This window comes from Zootoca vivipara, chromosome 9 (genome assembly GCF_963506605.1).
Source record: "Zootoca vivipara chromosome 9, rZooViv1.1, whole genome shotgun sequence".
NCBI classification, from domain to species: domain Eukaryota; kingdom Metazoa; phylum Chordata; class Lepidosauria; order Squamata; family Lacertidae; genus Zootoca; species Zootoca vivipara.
In genome coordinates, this window is record NC_083284.1 from 76,660,436 (window position 1) to 76,680,977 (window position 20,542).

Here is a 20,542-nt window from a genome sequence, read left to right on the forward strand (position 1 = left end):
GCTTTTTTTCGGGTGTGGGGGGGGGGGAAGAGAACAGAAATAAATGACGAATAATACATTCACTTGAACTAACATGCAGCACCGACATAGTCTGCCAAAGCGCCAAAAAACCCCAGCACAGAACGGGTTAAAAAACGAACGCTGTTACACCCAATCATAGTGTGCCAAAACGCCAGGGGGAAAAAACAGCACAGAAAGGGTTTAAAAAACCAATCTCTGGCTACCAGCAGCAACAACAACAAAAAAGGATCCGGGTTTTAACAGCGGAGACAAGCTCTAGCGGAGACAAGCTGTAGGAGGAGTGGGAGAACAAATGGGGGAGAGGACAACAACAACAGCACGAATGGGCCGATGGGGCGCGTGCCAGCAGTGAGGGCTCTGCGTGTCACGTCTGACATGCGTGTCATAGGTTCGCCATCACTGGCTTAGGAGGAGGATCAGTTTTTTTAAAAAATAGTACTGGATTCCAACTTGAATGAATAGACTATTTTGAACTGTTAGTTTTTAGTATTTGAAGTGTGCAGTAGATTAGGCTGATATTTTGCACCTTTGGTGGAATTGTAATTAGCTGGTAGAATATTGGCTAGATTTATTGGGAATAACAGATCAAATAGGCACAATCTTAATTTGGACTCTTTTGTTGTAATGTTTTGAATGATAGGATTCAATCCTCTTTAAAACTGCTTGTTGGAAATCTTCTGAACACTGCAAAAGTTGTATTTGATATTATTATCGGACTCAACAGGGATGCATTTTTCACTGAAATGATCTTTGTGGTCGCAAAACATATTTTACTCCACCCCACCACCCTGCACAAAAGTTTCAATGGGGTAGGGCAGAGGTTTTCAACCTTTCTGAGTCCACGGCTCCCTTGACCAACCACTGGTACATTCTTTCTGCAGCTCCACTTTGGCCTCCGGGGCAGAAGGGGGGCGGATTGGGAACTACATTTCCTGTCAGGCGCGCTTTGCAGGTGATGCAGGTGATGCAGCTTTTGCCATGCGTGGCCACTTCTATTAATATAATCTACGCAATCTATTTATTAAAAGGAGGGAGGGAAAGAAGGAGGGACAGAGGCTGGTGCTGTTCATGACTGCCCCCACCATCATTCAAGGCGTGCCATGGCACATTGGTTGAAAAAAACACTGTACTATGGGGATGGGGAAAGAATGGATCCAAATTCAAATATTTCACCATGTTACGTTTCCCAGATATAAATGGTGCTCCTTCCAACACAAATGATTTGAGAATTAGACTGAAATGATTGAAAACTACCAGGGTAGGATAATGGCACACAAACAAACAAACAGCAGCCACTTACCTGCCATTGACTGCCAAACACAGCTGGCACATCCCATGCAGTACTGCTGTAGAGTTCTGTAAGAAAGTGGCTATTTTGGGGTTTTCATCAATTGGGCCTTGGACGGAGAGGAAACAGCAACACAGCTTTTCAATTAATCCCATATTGACCACATAGCTGGCAAAGGAAAGAGAAGGGGGGGAATGCATTAAAGCAGGTCATGGTGCCCCGATTGTGATATTCCCAAGGAGTATGGCAATTTCCCCCAGTGTGGAAGCACTATACAATGCAGTGACTTCCCGGTGGCAGCACCTTATCTATGGAACTCCCTCTTAGTATATATCTGATTGCCTTTCATGCTGTATTTATTCAGGCATTATCTTAAGACCAACTTATTTTTGTTGGCCTTCAGAGTATAGTGAGAGAGTCCCTAGTTGTCTAATTTGTCTAAAACACATTTATTTCATCTTGAATACCACTGACTGTCACAGGTGACTGTACCTGGATTTTATTGTAAATTGTGGTTTTTATGCTGATTTTTAAATTAATGTTAATAGCTGTCCTGAGCTTGTATGAGGGTGGGATAATAATAATTCTGTGTCGATCACATATATTTTGCCATTATCAAGTTGTTTTATATTTGTAGACCCTAATGTATTACTTCAAGATTAATGGACGTCTTTGTTTTTATATCTGAATAAGTGATTCACAATCGCTTTTGTATTTAAGTAATAGTTTAGAATGAGAAAAATAAACTAAAACACACAAGGCACAATATGATCAAAACACAGTCTTCCCCAAGTCTAGTTTCTACATTCTCTATCTTTTTTAGCTGACAACAAATGATGAACTTCTTTGTTGTTCAAAGAAATATCCTTTCCCCACGGATAAAAGCAGACATTTCAAATCAATCCTAAGGCATAACCTTTACTAAAAACTGACTCCTGAACCTTTCCCTGCTAACTTTTTGCTGCTGTTGGCCAGTATTGTCCTGACAATTCAAATTTGGGAGCATCCAGACTGTCGCTATTTAAGGGTTTGCTTCAATCACATGCTGGCAAATTCAAGGTGCAGAAGTAAAGTTGATGGGGAGAACCTGTGCAACAAACCTGCTTCCTGAAAGACTGGAAAGTTTGTGATATGGAAAGTGACAGGAAGAAGCAAAGGGAAGTGTAGGATAACCCACACTTAAAACATAGTCTAATTGCCCCACAAATAAAAAAGGTACAGGTAAAGGTACCCCTGACCATTAGGTCCAGTCACGGACGACTCTGGGGTTGCGGTGCTCATCTTGCTCTGTAGGCCGAGGGAGCCAGCGTTTGTCCGCAGACAGCTTCTGGGTCATGTGGCCAGCATGACTAAGCCGCTTCTGGCGAAACCAGAGCAGTGCACGGAAACGCCATTTACCTTCCTGCCAGAGTGGTACCTATTTATCTACTTGAACTTGCCGTGCTTTCGAACTGCTAGGTGGGCAGGAGCTGGGACCGAACAATGGGAGCTCACCCTGTCACGGGGATTTGAACAGCCAACCTTCCGATCGGCAAGGCCTAGGCTCTGTGGTTTAGACCACAGCACCACAAGCGTCCCTTCACAAATAAAAAACCTCCCTGCAAAAAAAAAATCAGAGTGAATGCTTAACAAACAGGTTGTCTGGAAGCAACCACCATCTCCCTAAATTGTTCTGATCACTAGAAGACAGAACTAATGTGGGGTCTGAGAGGTGGAGTCTTTTTGCAGGAAAGGACTGTGGAGAAATCAGTTAGATGCAAATTACCTTGCAATAGAGATGTAAGAGGATCAAAAGTCAAGAGCAAACCAGGAGGAAGTGCCAGCTTAGAATCAATTTGGCCTTCAGAAACATGTGGAAACAGCTGAAAACATCAAACACCCAATGTGCTTTAGTGACCAAGTCACTCTACTCAGAGATTATCTCAGGCTGTGGCAACAAGATTTCAGAAAGGCAGATATAGATACACCTTGAAATCCTGATGCTCCAAATATTTCACCAGGTTCAGTCTCCTAGATATAGATGGTGCTCCTACCAATACAAATGATTTGAGAATTAGGCTGCCTGATGCTGAGGGGAATTTATCTGCACTGGACTACGAGAATTAACCTAATAAAAAAATATCACTTAAAATGCATTTTTAAAATCTGCCTTGCCCCTCCTGTGCTCTCTAGACAACTCATTAAAATAACAGGAAAAAACTGAATAGAAAAGAACACATAAAACACATTAAAAATAGTGCAAATACTATTCAGGCTCAACTGTCTACAACCCTTCTGGAATGCCAGCAAAGGCACACTGAGGGGGTTTAGTTCAGTGTTTCTCAACCAGTGTGCCTCCAGATGTTTTGGGACTACAACTCCCATCATTCCTGACCACTGGTCTTGCTAGCTAGGGATGATGGGAGTTGTAGTCCCAAAACATCTGGAGGCACACTGGTTGAGAAACACTGGTTTAGTTAGAGGTGCTAAGCCGCAATCCTGGGAGCAGCCACCAAGAAAGCCCTGCTTCTAGCTGACATCATTACTTACCCCTTGCATTGGTTGAGCATGAAGCAGGGCATTTAACAAAGGGTTTGATGTGGGAGGGAGGCACCTATGGGGAAAATGATGGCACTTATGGATACAGCGGCAGATTCTCTTATCAGCTTTTGTTCTCCTAGAAAGCCCTTCATCTGACAAGAATTCATTAGCTTCCCACAACCTTTTTAGTCATCTCTTGAAGTGATATGCTACAGTCATTTTGATGAAGCTATTCATAGGGGTGCAGAAGTGTAGGAAAATAATAGCTACAATTTCTCTAAAGAGGAAAGGTGTTGTTGCAGTGTGGTGGTTAGTGTTGGACTAGGAGCAGAAAGACCAGGCCCACTTCCTCACTTAGGCCAACTGCCATCTCTCAGCCTAATCCTCCACGTAGGATTGTTGTGAGGAGAAAAGGGTGGTGGGAGAACCACATAGGCTGCTGGCCTGTGTCGAGGAAAGCTGGGAGGCAAATAATGGCAGAAATCGTGTGTGAATGGTTCCCTATTCTCATATTCCCCATTTATATATTTACTTTTATTTATTTACTAGGATCTTTATGAGGAAAGATAGACTAGAAAAATCTGTAAGAAGTGATTAATAAACACATTCATGCCCCATTCCCCTGCTGATACACTTGTCAGGCTTTCTTCTCTTTATGAGTCCTGCTTATGTGGTATGTGCAAATTCTCCACGGATGAGCAATGAACACACAGTGACGTGATTAAGAGGAGAATAGCTGCTGTTCATAATACCATCCTGCCTGTTAGAGATTCCTTCCCGCTGTCCTGTTGCCTTGTCACCATGCCTTTCATTCCCCTGTTGGAATCAGATCCCTCAAAATATCTCTGGTGAAAGTCTCGGCTTGCTTCTCAGGCATCACCTGAGCTGGTGGGGAGCTGGTGGCGCAAGCATGCACTCATGCACTCAGCCTAGTCAGTGCCAGGTGTCAGCAGGGTAAAAGTATCCATAAGCAGACCTCCTAGTTGGAGACTGCAAGAGCCTGAAATGTCACACTCTTTGAAAAACCCATTTGGAAAGGGAGCATTGATACATATACAAAGGTAGCAGAAAGGAACTAGGTCTGGATCTACAGCAGCCACTGGCTTTGCCTTCCTCCTGCAGCTTTCCTCTTCAGCTCAAATCAGCCTTCTTTTATGGCAAATCTCAACATTATTTAAATGCACTAATTTTAAACTGGATGACAAACGTGCTTTAATATCAATTGTTCTAAAATGCACCATCCTTTTCTGATCTGCACTGATAGGAAAATCACCCACTGCTTCAGCAACAGCAGAATCTCTGTGCCCTAGGAACTGTGTGTACTGAGCATTTCCTGCCGCGTTTAGGGAGCAGTCCTTGCTTGTGAATCCTGGCATATTCTATCAGTGGACCTCAGTCATCAACTGCATGAACACAGCCCCTCTGGAAGTCTTGTATTAAAACACTAGCCTGGCAGGCACTGGCAACCAGGTATTCCATGCAATCAAGTGAATGAAATTCCATGCATGTGAGTAAGGGAGCTGGAGGAGAGGGGATGGATCACCTGCACTGCTAACCTGGCTTCCACTCCTGCATGGCCAGCATAGAAAGGCAAGCTACTAGCCTCTTTGAGGGCTAGTAAAAATAAAACAAAACTGCTAGCTAATAACTTCTGTGGGCTTAATTACAAGGCTAGGCAATCCAATAAAGATCTGTGATTGAATGGCCCGTCGCTTTATATTTTTGTAAAAAAGCAGCCACTCTCCCCATCACATCAGCATTGCAGTGCTTTTGGGTTTAACCTCCCTGCAATGCCATTAACCCAATGAACCCCAGGCCCAAACTATTTGCCCAGTTGGAAAAAATGCCAGTGTACCTATTCATTCCCCTGAGTAAAGAGCAGCTTCAGTGGGCTGGTTTTCATTGGGGAAGTGATGTGGGAGAGTCATTAATTCTCTCCCCAAGACTTGCAGCCCCAGCCCCAGCTGGGATAAGAACATAAGATGGCCCACCTAGTCTAGCATCCTGTTCCACAGCCAACCAGATGTCTGTGGAAAACCAGAGCAAGAGTACTTGCCCCTCCTGTGGTTTCCAGCAACTGGGCAGAGCAGAGCCGTCATGGCTGCTAGCCCATGGTCACCTTATTCTCCACATATCTGTCTAATCCTCTTTTAAAGCCATCCAATGGACCTTCACGGCCTTCCAAGAGAGCAGGTTCTATAGTCCCCAGCAGCTGTTTTTGACAAAAATGTAACAACTGGCTCATGAATCCCCACTTTGGCCCTCAGTTGCCTCCCCTCGCTATGCAATCCCCCCCGCCAGGGGTGGCTAAACTGTGGTCTCCCAGATGCTAATGGACTACAACTTCATTAACTCTGTTCATGGTGGCTGGGGTGATGGGAGTTCAAGTCCGGCAACATCTGGGCAGCCAGAGGTCGGGCACCCTTGGGCTGGACATTCACCAAAGTCCTACCTGAGAACCTTTCAAAAGCACTGTAAAATCTGTTGGTTGGAACAGGCTTTCAGGGTTAACAGCAAGATGATGAACTTAATGATATTTTAATGTGATGTTCTGTTTTGTCTGCTTTTGTTTGTTTCTGTTATCTCCTTGGGAGCCTAAAGGATAGGGTGGGCCCAAGATCTATATAAACAGCCAATAACGATGTTTCTAGGATGTCCAAGAGCAGGGATCAGCAATTTTTTTCAGCAGGGGACCGGTGCACTGTCCCTCAGCCCTTGTGGGGGGCCGGACTATATTTTTTTGGGGGGGGGGAAATGATGCAAAAGCAGCATAAGCCCCGGTGGCTGCTTACCTGTCTTGCGAGCAGCAGGGGCTGGCGGCAGCGGAGGGATGATGAGCGGCACATGAAAGGACTCTGGAGACGGGCTTCTTAAAATGGCTGCTGCTCAAGCGCTGCTGCTGCTGGCACCAACAAAGCCCAACCCCCTTCCTCCTCTAGGCAGGGCAGGGAGAAACCAGGAGGAGGGAGGGAGGAGGCGCTGCCACCACCATGTGAGGGAGAGGGAGAGGGAGAGAGAGGGGAAGAACACCTGCACTGGCAATCCATGCGGCGATTCCTGGACCGTCCGCGGGCCAGATCCAGAAGGCAATTGCGCCTGATCCGGCCCGCGGACCTTAGTTTGCCAACCCATGTCCAAGAGACTCAAGGTGTTGTGCACAAATCAACCTGGTTCTAGTGCTGGGCGCTGATTTTATGAAGGTCAAATCCAGTACACTTGGTTCAGGAGGCTAAGTGAGCAAGTTCTTTGTATATGTTTCTCGTGACAAGTCATGCTAGGTGCAGATGTATCATGGAATCTAATTTAATAGATCTGTAAAAGAGAACCACTTTCTAAAATGGAAATCTTCACATTGTCAGTGACATATAAAAGCTGAATGCCTTTCAGTGCCCTAATCCTAAATGAGGAAAGTCACCCTCATAATTTTAATGGGGTAATTTAAAATTCAATATAACATTTTAGTGTTTTCTATTTAAGAGATGGTTAGAAACCTTGAGAAAGAGAAGAATTAGAAATGTAACAAATAATGTGGAACAATGGGTAACATAGTACTTTAAAGTGTGGTTTTAAAATGTATAAAATATCAATTAATTTATTAATTAAGGAAGTAATAATACATGATCTAGCTGTGTATCATAAGGGCTATGATTCCTGGTTTCTTTGCCTAAGTGTTCATTTTATTTCTCTACGCAGTTCAGACATTTCTCCAAGTCATGTTTTGCATTAACCATCGTTTAGAATTGAAATCATTTTTTGAACTATGGTTTATAGCTGCTTGCTTCTTTTGTCTTTTCAACTGCTTGGCACTCCCATCTCAAGAGGTACAGCATATTCTGGCATCACAGTAAAGGCCACATTTTACACATCACTTGGGAAGACAGGCAAACTAATGCCAGTGTACTGGATGAAGCAAAGATCACCAGTGTTGAAGCAATGATTCTTCAACATCAACTTTGTTGGACTGGTCATGCTGTTTGGATGCCTGATGATCGTCTTCCAAAGCAACTACTCTATTCAGAACTTAAAAATGGAAAGCGTAATGCTGGTGGTCAACAAAAGAGGTTTAAAGATTGTCTCAAGGCAAATCTAAAAAAATGTACCGTATTTTTCGGCGTATAAGATGACTTTTTAACCCAGGAAAATCTTCTCAAAAGTCGGGGGTCATCTTATACGCCGGGTATAACTGGACTGGAGAATCTGCGGTCGCCGCATACGGTGGGGGGAGCTAAAAAATGGCTGCGGCCGCATCCCCGTGGTATGTGGTGACCGTATGAAAACAGCAAGGTTGGCGCTGTACAAGTATAGTACATCCACTCACCAGGAGCGGTGCTGTGCCTACGGAGGCCCTTTATCCAGCCATGAGCCGCCCGGTCACCCAGCTGCCTGCTTGGCAAGTCCCCGTGCTGCACCACGCTGCACCAGCGCAGCACGGCGCGGGGACTCGCCGAGTGGTGCCAAAAATGGCATCTGCGCATGCCCAGAAGCAATTTCCGGCTTTTGGGCATGCCCAGAAGCTGGAAATGGCATCAGCGCATGTCCAGAAGCAATTTCTGTTGCCGCACTGCCCATGCCCAGAAGCTGGAAATCGCTTCTGCGCATGTCCGAGAAGAAGCGATTTCTGGCGCCCCAGATTTCTGGCACCGGGAATTGCTTCTGCGTAGTCTTATATGGCGAGTATATTTCAACTTCTATATTTTAACTGGAAAAGTGGGGGGTCGTCTTATACACCCAGTCATCTTGCACTGCATTAGAAAAGCACTCCACATGCACCAAGGTAAAGAAGGAATACCCCTGCGTCTATCTGGAAAAACAGCAAGAGGTGGCAAAAGTGCCAATTTAAATAAAAATGGTATAGCACATAAGAAAGGATGTAGATAAAATACAGAAAGATAAAGAGCTGTGCATTCAAGTGCAGTTCCTGCCATCTAGAAATTAATGTATTGAGAAAGGAATTTCAAGTGCATCTAGTGCCAGAGGTCAGAGCAAAAGGAAGGCCAGGGTCAGTGCAAGGGGCAGAGTGGGGTTGAAGACATGGCAAAAGGTAATTTATTAAGAGAAGAGGGAAATCTCCTTGAAAAATTAAATGTATCCTTTAACGCATCTTCCAGAGAAGGTGGAAGACAGATGACAAAGACAAAAGAAAGACAAATATTTGGGTGGGGTTGGGAGCACTCCCCCAGAATCCTATTCAGAGAGGAAACAGACAAAAGATGATGTGCAGGATGCTCTCCACACCATCCAACTCATGCACCAGACAACTGATTTCCCTTCCCTTTTAGTCTCATGCCGAATATGCCATGTCTTTAGGGGCTGCCTACCTCCCTGGGCATATTTGGAATTTTGAGAAAAGGTCTGTGTAAAATTTGGATCCAGCAGAATTAGAATGGATCCTCCTGAATCTGCATAATTTCACGTGGGCTCACAAAAAAATTACCATCAAATTAAAGCTTTAATTAATCAGCACAATAAAAATCAGCACCGGAAGATTACTGGCACAGATCCTCGTGGATCTTCATGTTTCTGGAATGATCTCCTTTGAGATGCCCCTGGAACCAACATTATTAACTTTAGTCAGTGGCCAAGTATGCACATCCTTACTCAGGCCGTTGAAGATGGATGACGTTTTTAACATGTATTTTGCTAACATGTATTTTGTTTATATTGTGTTTTTAATGTTGGGTTTTAATAGATGATGTCTTATTTTGTTATGTATCTTTGGGATCTAGGGCCATATAGGGAATCATAGAATAGAATCACAGAATCATAGAGTTGGAAGACACCACAAGGGCCATCCAGTCCAACCCCCTGCCAAGCAGGAAACACCATCAAAGCATTCCTGACAGATGGCCGTCAAGGAAGGAAGGATATACATCTGATGAACCAATAGATGGCTTCAGCATTTATTTATTTACTCTATCAGCCATTGCACTCAAGATGGTTCACCCTTAACATGATACGAAAGAGAAAAGAGGAAGGGAAGGAACAGGACAACCAACCTGCTCAGGCACCATGGCCACTGCAGGAGGTGGTTCTGGGAGGGGAGGGGTCAAAGGACTCCTAGTCACAGCTCAGCCAAGAGAGGGGGCCCTGCTGCCGTCCCCTTTCCCTTGGATGCAGCATGGTGGGGAAACTGTGGGTAGAGACTAATCCGGAAGAGGAGGAGCCAAATGGCAGTTCACTCCAGCCAGGTTGATGGAGAGGACTTGATCTTTCATTTTCCCCTATGAAGAGGTTAAAGACATCCAGTCGTTTTCTTACCTAATGAGATCTTGAATCCTGCTGTTAAAGGCTTCCGCTTGTGTGGCCTTGTTCTTTGGTTCTTGAATGAATTTTGGCACACAGATCTGTTTGTTCCCATACGGTATACTGGAGATCAGGCACCCGAACACCACAGCTATGATTCTTAGAACTCCAGTGGTTACACCTTCAAACACTTGCTTGTTGGCAGTTCTTCCTAAGGTAGCATTATGGTCATCTGGAATGTAAACCTGCACAGATATATCAAAGCAAAATAAATTATTAAAAAAAGAAAACACCACCACTCCATTTTCCAAATTATTTGTTTCAATTCTTTCAACAGTTCCGCCCAGGACTTCATCCTGGTCGCCTGCCTCTGGATGCACTCCAGTTGGGGAGGTGAGTCGCCCCAGAGTCTTTTAAGGAGTGCATTAGTAATAATAAGGATGAAGATAAACAGAAGGAGATGTGTCTTAAGTGGCAGACTTTCAACACTGTCCAGAGCTGGGTATCATTCTAGGAAGAAAAAGGTTGACTCCAGGGAACTTTGGAATGAATACCAAAACAAATAAGGCTGCTTTCTAAACTCAGAAATTAATGATAACTCCAAATTGATTTCACTTTTAAAAAAAATGGTATTTACACTTTATTGTACCATAGTGGAATCATAAAGTGCAGTTGCCCCATAGTTGAGTGCTGTATCTCTCTCCGTGGGAATATGGTAACACTTGGCAATGAAGAACATGCACATTTTTTTATTATTCATCAGCTCTGTGCCTTGAGTTGCTACTTAAAATCCGTTGTAATAGTCTGTTCCTGGTAACGAGCCAAGCTAGGAAGTGAGAAGTCTTCAGCTACTTATTCAAGTTCAGTTGAAGAAAGAATACTGTGTTGCATCAGTAATTTACACAGCCTGGAGTAATTCACGCCTGGTGATTTTGATCCTCTACCTAGGTAGATGGAATGTATTTAAAACATGTGTACCTATTTAATTAGCAAGTAAGATGCTACAATTTGAAGGTCATTAGCACAGCAAGCATTCTCTGTACAGTGGTACCTTGGTTCTCAAATGCCTTGGTACTCAAACGCCCTGGTTCTCAAACGCCGGAAACCTGGAAGTAAGTGTTTTGGTTTGCATTTTCCGGAACGTTTTTCGGAAGCTGAACGCCTGATGCAGCTGTCGGCTATTGTTTCCGGGGCGCCTGCACCAATCAGAAGCTGCGTCTTGGTTTTCAAACATTTCGGAAGCAAACCAACTTCCGGAACGGATTAAGTTTGGTGCTTTTGTTTTGGCTATTTATTATGCGTTTTTGTTTTTGATTTATTGATTGTGTGGCTGTGGAAATGGATAAAAGCCCCCCATCCAAACAAGGCCATCATTAGTGTAGGTAAGAAAATTTTTAATTTTTATCATCTACAATACTGTCTTATTTATAGTATACATTGAGAGTATCTGGGTCAAAATTAAGGGAGAGAAAAACAACAGTGATCTCATTGTGGGAGTTTACTATAGATCCCCAAGTCAAACTGATGACACAGATGATGCCTTCCTGGAACAGATGGCCAAGCATTCCAAAGGAAGTGAGATAGTAGTAATGGGGGATTTCAACTATCCTGATATTTGTTGGATGTCAAACTCAGCCAAGAGCATAAGGTCGAACAGATTCCTCACTGGCCTTGCAGACAACTTCATTGTCCAGAAAGTGGGAGAAGCAACAAGAGGATCAGCCATTTTAGATCTGGTCCTAACCAATAGTGATGACTTGGTTAGTGGGGTAGAAGTGGCAGGATCATTAGGTGGGAGTGACCATGCTCTTCTGGAGTTTATTATCCAGCGGAAAGGAGCAACCAAGCATACTAAGGTCCAAATTCTAGACTTTAAGAAAGCCAACTTCAGAAAACTTAGGGAAACGCTGGGTGAAATCCCATGGACAGTAATACTAAAAGGGAAGGGAGTTCATGATGGTTGGGAGTTTGTTAAAAGGGAGATATTAAAAGCACAACTTCAGGCAATACCAATGAGACGGAAACATGGAAGGTGCCTAAAGAAGCCAGGGTGGCTATCTAAAGAACTTTTGACTGAGTTAAGATTTAAAAGGGATATGTACAAAAAATGGAAAAGGGGGGAAATCTCCAGAGAGGAATTCAAACATATAGCCAGCACGTGTAGAGACAAAGTCAGAAAAGCTAAAGCACAGAATGAACTCAGGCTCGCCAGAGAGGTTAAAAGCAACAAAAAGGGCTTTTATGGGTATGTCCGTAGCAAAAGGAAAAACAAGGAAACAGTGGGGTCACTCAGAGGAGAAGATGGTGAAATGCAAACAGGGGACAGAGAAAGGGCAGAACTCCTCAATGCCTTCTTTGCCTCAGTCTTCTCCAAGAAAGAAAACAACGCCCGACCTGAAGAATATGGAGCAGATGATTCAGCAGGGGAAACACAGCCCAGAATAAGTAAGGAGGTAGTACAAGAATACTTGGCTAGTTTAGATGTATTCAAGTCTCCAGGGCCAGATGAACTACATCCAAGAGTATTAAAAGAACTGGCAGAGGTGATTTCAGAACCACTGGCAATAATCTTTGAAAATTCCTGGAGAACAGGCGAAGTTCCAGCAGACTGGAGGAGGGCAAATGTTGTCCCTATTTTCAAAAAGGGGAAAAGAGAGGACCCAAACAATTACCGCCCAGTCAGCCTGACATCAATACCAGGAAAGATACTAGAGCAGATCATTAAGCAAACAGTCTGTGAGCACCTAGAAAGAAACTCTGTGATCACTAAAAGTCAGCATGGGTTCCTGAAAAATAAGTCATGTCAGACTAATCTGATCTCATTTTTTGATAGAATTACAAGCCTGGTAGATGAAGGGAACGCTGTGGATGTAGCCTATCTTGATTTCAGCAAGGCCTTTGACAAGGTGCCCCATGATATTCTTGTAAAGAAGCTGGTAAAATGTGGGCTAGACAATGCTACCATTCAATGGATTTGTAACTGGCTTACTGACCGAACCCAAAGGGTGCTCATCAATGGCTCCTCCTCATCCTGGAGAGTAGTGACTAGTGGGGTGCCACAGGGTTCTGTCTTGGGCCCAGTCTTGTTCAACATCTTTATCAATGACTTGGATGATGGGCTTGAGGGCATCCTGAGCAAGTTTGCAGATGACACCAAATTGGGAGGGGTGGCTAACACCCCAGAGGACAGGATCACACTTCAGAATGACCTTAACAGATTAGACAACTGGGCCAAAGCAAACAAGATGAATTTTAACAAGGAGAAATGTAAAGTACTACACTTGGGCAAAAAAAATGAAAGGCACAAATACAGGATGGGAGACACCTGGCTTGAGAGCAGTACATGTGAAAAGGATCTAGGAGTCTTGGTAGACCACAAACTTGACATGAGTCAGCAGTGTGATGCAGCAGCTAAAAAAGCCAATGCAATTCTGGGCTGCATCAATAGGAGTATAGCATCTAGATCAAGGGAAGTAATAGTACCACTGTATTCTGCTCTGGTCAGACCTCACCTGGAATTCTCTGTCCAGTTCTGGGCACCACAGTTCAAGAAGGATACTGATAAGCTGGAACGTGTCCAGAAGAGGGCAACCAAAATAGTCAAAGGCCTGGAAACGATGCCTTATGAGGAACGGCTTAGGGAGCTGGGTATGTTTAGCCTGGAGAAGAGAAGGTTAAGGGGTGATATGATAACCATGTTCAAATATATAAAAGGATGTCATATAGAGGAGGGAGAAAGGTTGTTTTCTGCTGCTCCAGAGAAGCGGACACGGAGCAATGGATTCAAACTACAAGAAAGAAAATTCCACCTAAACATTAGGAAGAACTTCCTGACAGTAAGAGCTGTTTGGCAGTGGAATTTGCTGCCAAGGAGTGTGGTGGAGTCTCCTTCTTTGGAGGTCTTTAAGCAGAGGCTTGACAGCCATCTGTCAGGAATGCTTTGATGGTGTTTCCTGCTTGGCAGGGGGTTGGACTGGATGGCCCTTGTGGTCTCTTCCAACTCTATGATTCTATGATTCTATGAAAGTGGGCCATCATCTTGTTTGTCTGTTACATTTTCAGGACCATGGACCTGCCCTTTTCTTTCCTCTACCTCCTCTACCCCTACGCATGATGTGCAATAAACCTAACACATATTCTGTAAAGAAAGCAGAAGCCAGACATGGGAAAGAAAAGAGATATACTGGCAAACTGAACTGATGGCTCTTCCCATTTGTTTTCAGCATGCTCTTATTGACTGACTCACAGGACTAGGAGCTTTGCTCCATTCTAATGCACAGTCCTAAAGACACCCAAGAAAGTCCAGCAGGTAAATGCTAAAAAGGTGGGAGGCCTAATCCTCTTTGATGGGCTTAGTGCTTCCAGTGTAAACTTTGCAGACCATTTTGAATCTGTCTTGGCTGGTTCAATCCACAGCTGAGAATCACGGACAGCAGCAACCATCAAGGCAGGATGACTCTGGGCCACAATTGTGCTCTTTGCACAATTCTTCTCAGCAGTGGCAGGAACAGTTTTGCCTATAATACTTTATTGTGTTTCTCTCATAGGTTTGACATTTTTTTCTTGCTAAATTTTGAAGTCGTAATACAGTACCTGCTTAATAATAATAATAATAATAATAATAATAATAATAATGAGAAACTGCAGCAGAACAGAAGAGATAACCTGTTCTCTTGGTTTTTGTGTGCCCCTGAGCATAACCAGTTTGCTTGAGCAGGTGTTGAGGAGCAACAGTTTTGCAGTGCTTGAATGGAGTCTGCAGTAAAGACAGCCTCACAACTGCTATTGTAGGCTAGAAGGAGCAGCTTTGGGGAGGGCAGCTGTTTGCGCTTGGGGAACCAATCCTGTTTTAAAGGCCAGTATTCTTTAAAATGCTACTGGCTCCCACAGTTGTAAACAGAAAGTAGCACTAAAACACAGCAGCACACCAATACACTTCACCACTGTCCCACTAGACGCTGTTCTTTGAATGTCATCCTACCCGGGAAGTGGACAGTGCAAAACAATCTCAAGTGAAACCAAGGGAATATGAAGTTGAGATACACATTCTTTTGGAATTAGTCAACACTTTTGGAATGAGTCAACACTTTTTGAGGAAGCACTTTGCAAAACAAAAACAAAAAATGACCATTTTAATTTTTCTGTTTGAATTGTTGATGTCCCTGTTGCTGTTTTTTGATCAAGATGCAGCTTTAATGTTCATAGTTTTCCCTGTGAATCTGCAGTCCTACTGCAAAGCAAGGACAGGGAATTTTGTTCAGTCTGCATTTTTATTCAACCTGACCCAGTTCACACCTCCTGAACTAATATGTGAATCAGAATGTAATTATCCTTATGATAATGTATTTCCTTCTTTATTTATTAACTAGCTGTTCCCGGCCACGCGTTGCTGTGGCTCATCTGTTAAATGGAAACGAAGCAGAGAGTGCCCCTGTCCCCCCCACCTTCAGACTCCCCCACCCATGCATGTCCCCCACCCCACCCACCCCCGTGGTGAAATCCTGGCCTGCCCGTTTCCAAGGTCACAGCCCACCCCCACTCAGCGTCCCCATTCCTCTCACCCCAGCCGCATGACATCACGACACCCCTCTCTCTGGTTCTCCCGCTACGTGGCGTCATCTTCCTCCCGTGTGATGGCACCCGTCTCACCAACTCCTCTCTCTCCCACCCTCACACCCCATGTGCTTCTTGGGGTGGGCATGCTGCCCTGGCTGGGCTATGCTGAGCAATGCCATGTTATTCTGATGTCAAAGACAGCCTGCAGTCAATGGCTGCAGCTGAGACATCCTCAGCTGTGCTGCTTTGACATCCAGCAGATAATAATAATAATAATAATAATAATAATAATAATAATAAATTTTTATTTATACCACGCCCTCCCCAGCCAAAGCTGGGCTCATTGTGGCTAACACCAAATATAAAACAACTGATTAAAATACAACTCAACAACAAGACTACATACATCAAAATTAAATTAAAAATTTAAAATGTTCTAACTTGTCACAGGTGAGACATCTATGTAATCTAGGTATATAAAAACACTCGTGTACAGTGTGCCAACGTTGTGTCCGAGTTTCAAAGCGATCGGTCAAGCGCTTTCAGAGCTTTTCGATTAGGCCCACAGTCATCTTTACATTTTTTATTTATATAGATAAAATTTCTTTTAAAGAAAAAATATCTGAATCCTCTGATACAGTTCTTGGCCCAGAAAGCAAACTAAAATGTTCACAAACACCCTGACACAGTCATCCAAAGTATCAAAATGGTACCCACCGACTCTCTTTACATCTTAAAGCAATAAAGGGGGGGGAATGAGAGCAGTCCTAAGATGAAGCATCTGACCTTACTTTTATTATTAGCTTAAATCTAAGCATATTATTACTGAATAATATAGAGAATGTATAAGCTGCCTTTTGAGCATAAGCTCTCAGGGAAGGATACAGTTTAAAGAACAGAACAATACAATAAAGTTCTATAGTCAGAATGAAAACACACAAAAACCGGAGTGTTCATTTATTAAACCATCAAACACTCAGTGTGCTAGAATGCCCAGGGGCACAAAAATAACTCTTCACCTGACATTTAAAAGGCAGTAGAGTGGGAACCAGGTCTACAGAGGACATCTTAAATATGAGGTGCCATCACTGAGTAGGCTCTCTAATCTAAGATGATGGTGGGACTTGGAGGAAGAGACTCCAATTAGTTTGTAGTTAAATAAACAAAATTAAGGAAATTTTTCTTGGAGTGGGAGACTCAGGCCCAAGTCAACAGTTCCCACTTACCTTTTAGCTTTTGCTGGCAAAACCTCTACAATTGACAAAATGCATGCCAGAAGAACTACCCCACCCCCCTGGCAACACACAATCTCCCAATTTACTGCCTACTGTACAGAAATCCCTTCTCTATTCTCTCCCAAGTCACAGCTTTCCGCTTCAAACAGCAAGTGGAGAATTTACAACATCTAAAACTTTAAAAGATGAAACAAATATGGGACAAGTAGGCAACCTATACAGTGGTGCCTCGCTAGACGAATTTAATTCGTTCCAGGACACAATTCGTCCTACGAAAAATTTGTCTAGCGAGTCCCGATTTCCCATAGGAATGCATTGAAACTTAATCAATGCGTTCCTATGGGCTCCAGGGTACTGGCGGCGGCATGGGACGGGGCTTCGGAGAAGGTCTCCGCAGCCCTGTTCGATGCCGGCTGTGTACGAGGCGGCGGCGGGGAGAAGCGCTTCTCCCCGCTGCTGCCTCGCCTGCCTTCCCCAGCATGGGACGCGGCTTCAGAGACCTCTGAAGATGCGTTCCATGCCGGCTGTGTGCGGCGAGGAGAAGCGCTTCTCCCCCCTGCCGCCTCGCCTGCCTTCCCCGGCATGGGACGCGGCTTCGGAGTCTCCATGGAAAGAGCAAAAATGTTGTTGGTTTTAATTTTTTCCAAACATTCCCCAGGTTGACCTTAAGGACCTCTTGGCTGATGCGACAGGATAATATTTTGTGACTGCCCTTCCTCTCCAAAGCAGAATCTGTCTCTCCGTGGGTGCCCTCGGGGGACATGCACCAAGGGGTATTGTACACCTTGTCCTGCTATCTCTGATCATGGCATTCCTGGTGTGTCTGAACCCCGTTCTCAACATTGCTGATGTTGCTGCTGTGGTTTCTGCAGACTTTAAAACACCTCTGGGCTTGCCTGAACAGAAGTGCTTTGGGAAAGAGGCACTCCTGGAAAGTATTTGCAGTAAATACTACTGACGTTCTCTCTCTTGTCCCTTAGAAAACCAAGCAATTAAGCTATGGAGCGACTGGCACTGCTTCCTAAGGTGGGTGGTCTGCGAGGTCAGGGTGGAGGCCAATTGCAGGGCGGTGGAAGGGAAGATAAAGCTGACTGGTGTTACCTGGCTGGGGACTAAACAAAGCTTTTAGCTCCTGACAGCTCCAGTCCTTCAGCCTCCAGACAGACAACAAGAAGAAATAACCCAGAGGAGGACAAAAGCCTAGTAAGCTTCAATATTAAAGCAAGTCCCTCTGTTGCAGAGTCAAACATGCAAGTGCCATTACTTGGCTGATAAAAGCTCCTTTCTTTAAAGGTGTACATTTTGCTTCATAATTTATTCAAATCTGAAATATGACATAAGAATCTCCATTCAAGTAATTTAAGCTACAAAACGCAGTAGCAATAACAGAATACACCTTCCTTTAGCTATAAGGCCACTCAAAAAAGCAAAAGAAAAAGTGAAAATAAAAAAAATCAGATGCTCCTTAAGAGTTTACAAATAGAAACAAGAAACAACTAGCAATCAACTCATTTTATTTACTATTGTTAATATTTTATTCATATCTGACACTTTGAAAATAAGGATCCCCAAGATGGCTCTCAAATTTGAAATTCAAATTATACTATCCCAGACTGTGACTCTTTGTGGTATCATGGCTAAGAATGTCACATTAGGACTGGGAAGGTCCACTGACCTTGGGCTTGTCACTTTCAGGCTGACCTCCTTCGTAGGGTGTTGTGAGAATAAAATGAAAGGAGGAGACAAAGAGGAGTGAAAACGGTGGATTCTGTCCTGAGTGTCTTTGAGGAATGGGAGGCTACATTGGCACCCTGGGCTCCTTCGGGAGGAAGGGCCGGATATAAAGCGAATCAAATCCATCAATAAATAATGGAATGCATTATTTCATAGTGACTAAAAAAGAAGGAAAGTCCAATCTTGCAGGAACTGTTCTAAATAATTAAGATTCCTAGATTAATGCAATCCAAGATAAAATGTATGCTAGTCATGCATGGTTTTGTCCATAATTTGGATACAGTTCAGGAATAGGTCCTGTACATAAGAGGCAGCAGAAGCAAGAATGTGGTGGGAACATTTAACCCACGGTGGGCAGTGACACTTCTGAAAGGAAAGCAACTAACTGAATGAACTAAAGCACCTAAGACCAGGTTCAAGGTAAGCTCAGATTGCTTGGTAACTTGCTCAGCTTGTTATTTCCAAAGACATTTGGAAATGCTCATTAGATCTATCTGAGAGCACTTGATTAATAAATTAATCCGACCTGCCCCATAGAAGCAATTTTTTAAAACACAAAAGCATTTGTATTGAAATACATCACCACCACCTCTCCACAACTTAAGACACTGCTAAAAATATTCAGTTTTTAGGTTTCATCATGCAATGCACATGTGTCTTTCTAGGGAAAATGTCAAAAAGTAACTATACATTTTATAGGATGCAGCTTCTTCCTATAGCAGGTCTTCTATAGGAAGTTGCATTTTATAGGATGCAACTTCTTCCTATAGCAAGTTTACTGCTCAAACAGAACAAGTGAGCCTCTCTTACAATAATATTTGATTCTTTCACTAGAGAAAAAAACGCAGCTTGACACCACACTCCCCCAATGTTGGTTTTCTATGCAATAATCTGTACAGTATTACAAAAATGTGGGACACTCAGTGGCTCAATTCATGCAAACAATAGAACTTTCACTGATTTGTTTCACTAAACTTTCCCTTCAGTAACCATGCATAAGTTCACAAAAACCCTACAGGCATTCATTCCGGTGGATGCTTTTTATTTCAGTGGATAAAGGTGCAATCCAATATACATTTACTGGGGCATAAGACCTACTGAACACAGAAGGGCTTGCTTCTGAGTAAATGTGCTTGGGACTGCATTGCATGTCTCTGATATAGCAATTGTCAGCATTAAAGTGGTTAGACGAAAAGAGGACTGTTGAGTCAAGGATAACCACGAGCCAGCAGATAACTGGATGCTGCTCCAAGTGTCAGAAGTCTATTGTCTACTTTTGGAGATGGTCCACAGGATCTGCTGCTCTGATGTAAGCAAAACTGTGGAAGCTCCCTGGTCTAGGCCCATCGGGGGAAAGGGTTATAGCCAATGAGGCTGATTCTTGATGAAGGAACTGGCGTGAGTTCGTTTTTGAGTGGAAGACTTTTGCCTCTTCATCTAAACAAAGGGTCTGAATGCCTATATCAGGAAAGGACAGACTTCAGGCTTATGGGAACTATGTGCCTTTTCCTGGGACCCCAGATCCACCAACCCAAGCCAGATGAAAAAGAGAAACAATTATAATGAATGAAATCTGAGCCCAGGAATAGGCCTTTGACATCAAACCATATTAACTGCTGGTGGATTTCTTTTATACTTTAATCGCTCAAACTGGTATCTTGTGCATTCAGCAGAGGATGTACAACCATACTGTGGCTTCCTACGTACAACCTCAAACTGTACACCTCAGTTCTTCCAGGAAAGAGCTGGAGGAAGGCAAATGTGCATGTGATGAATGAAAATAATAATTTACAAGTTGCATTCAGGTTCCTTTTGTTGACAATGAGGGCTTCCTCTTAAGTGTTTGTCAACTGTCCTATGGTGTGTTGGTTCTAACTGTGCAATGTAAATTATTCACGGCACATACATAACTTTTCAATTAACAAACTGCTTGGCTCATGAAAAC

The 20,542-nt window shown here is 43.6% G+C and overlaps 1 protein-coding gene across 5 annotated transcripts in view; it reads right to left on the reverse strand.

Annotated features, from left to right (window-relative positions):
- Positions 1–20,542, reverse strand: part of SCAPER (S-phase cyclin A associated protein in the ER) — a 198,242-nt gene that overhangs the window by 37,111 nt on the left and 140,589 nt on the right. For all 5 annotated transcript variants that reach the window (XM_035112175.2, XM_035112172.2, XM_035112171.2 and 2 more), the window contains 2 exons: positions 10,088–10,317; positions 1,322–1,477 (listed from right to left, as the gene is read on the reverse strand). In XM_035112175.2, coding sequence (XP_034968066.2) covers positions 1,322–1,477; positions 10,088–10,317 — 386 coding nt within the window. The remainder of the gene's footprint in view (positions 1–1,321; positions 1,478–10,087; positions 10,318–20,542) is intronic.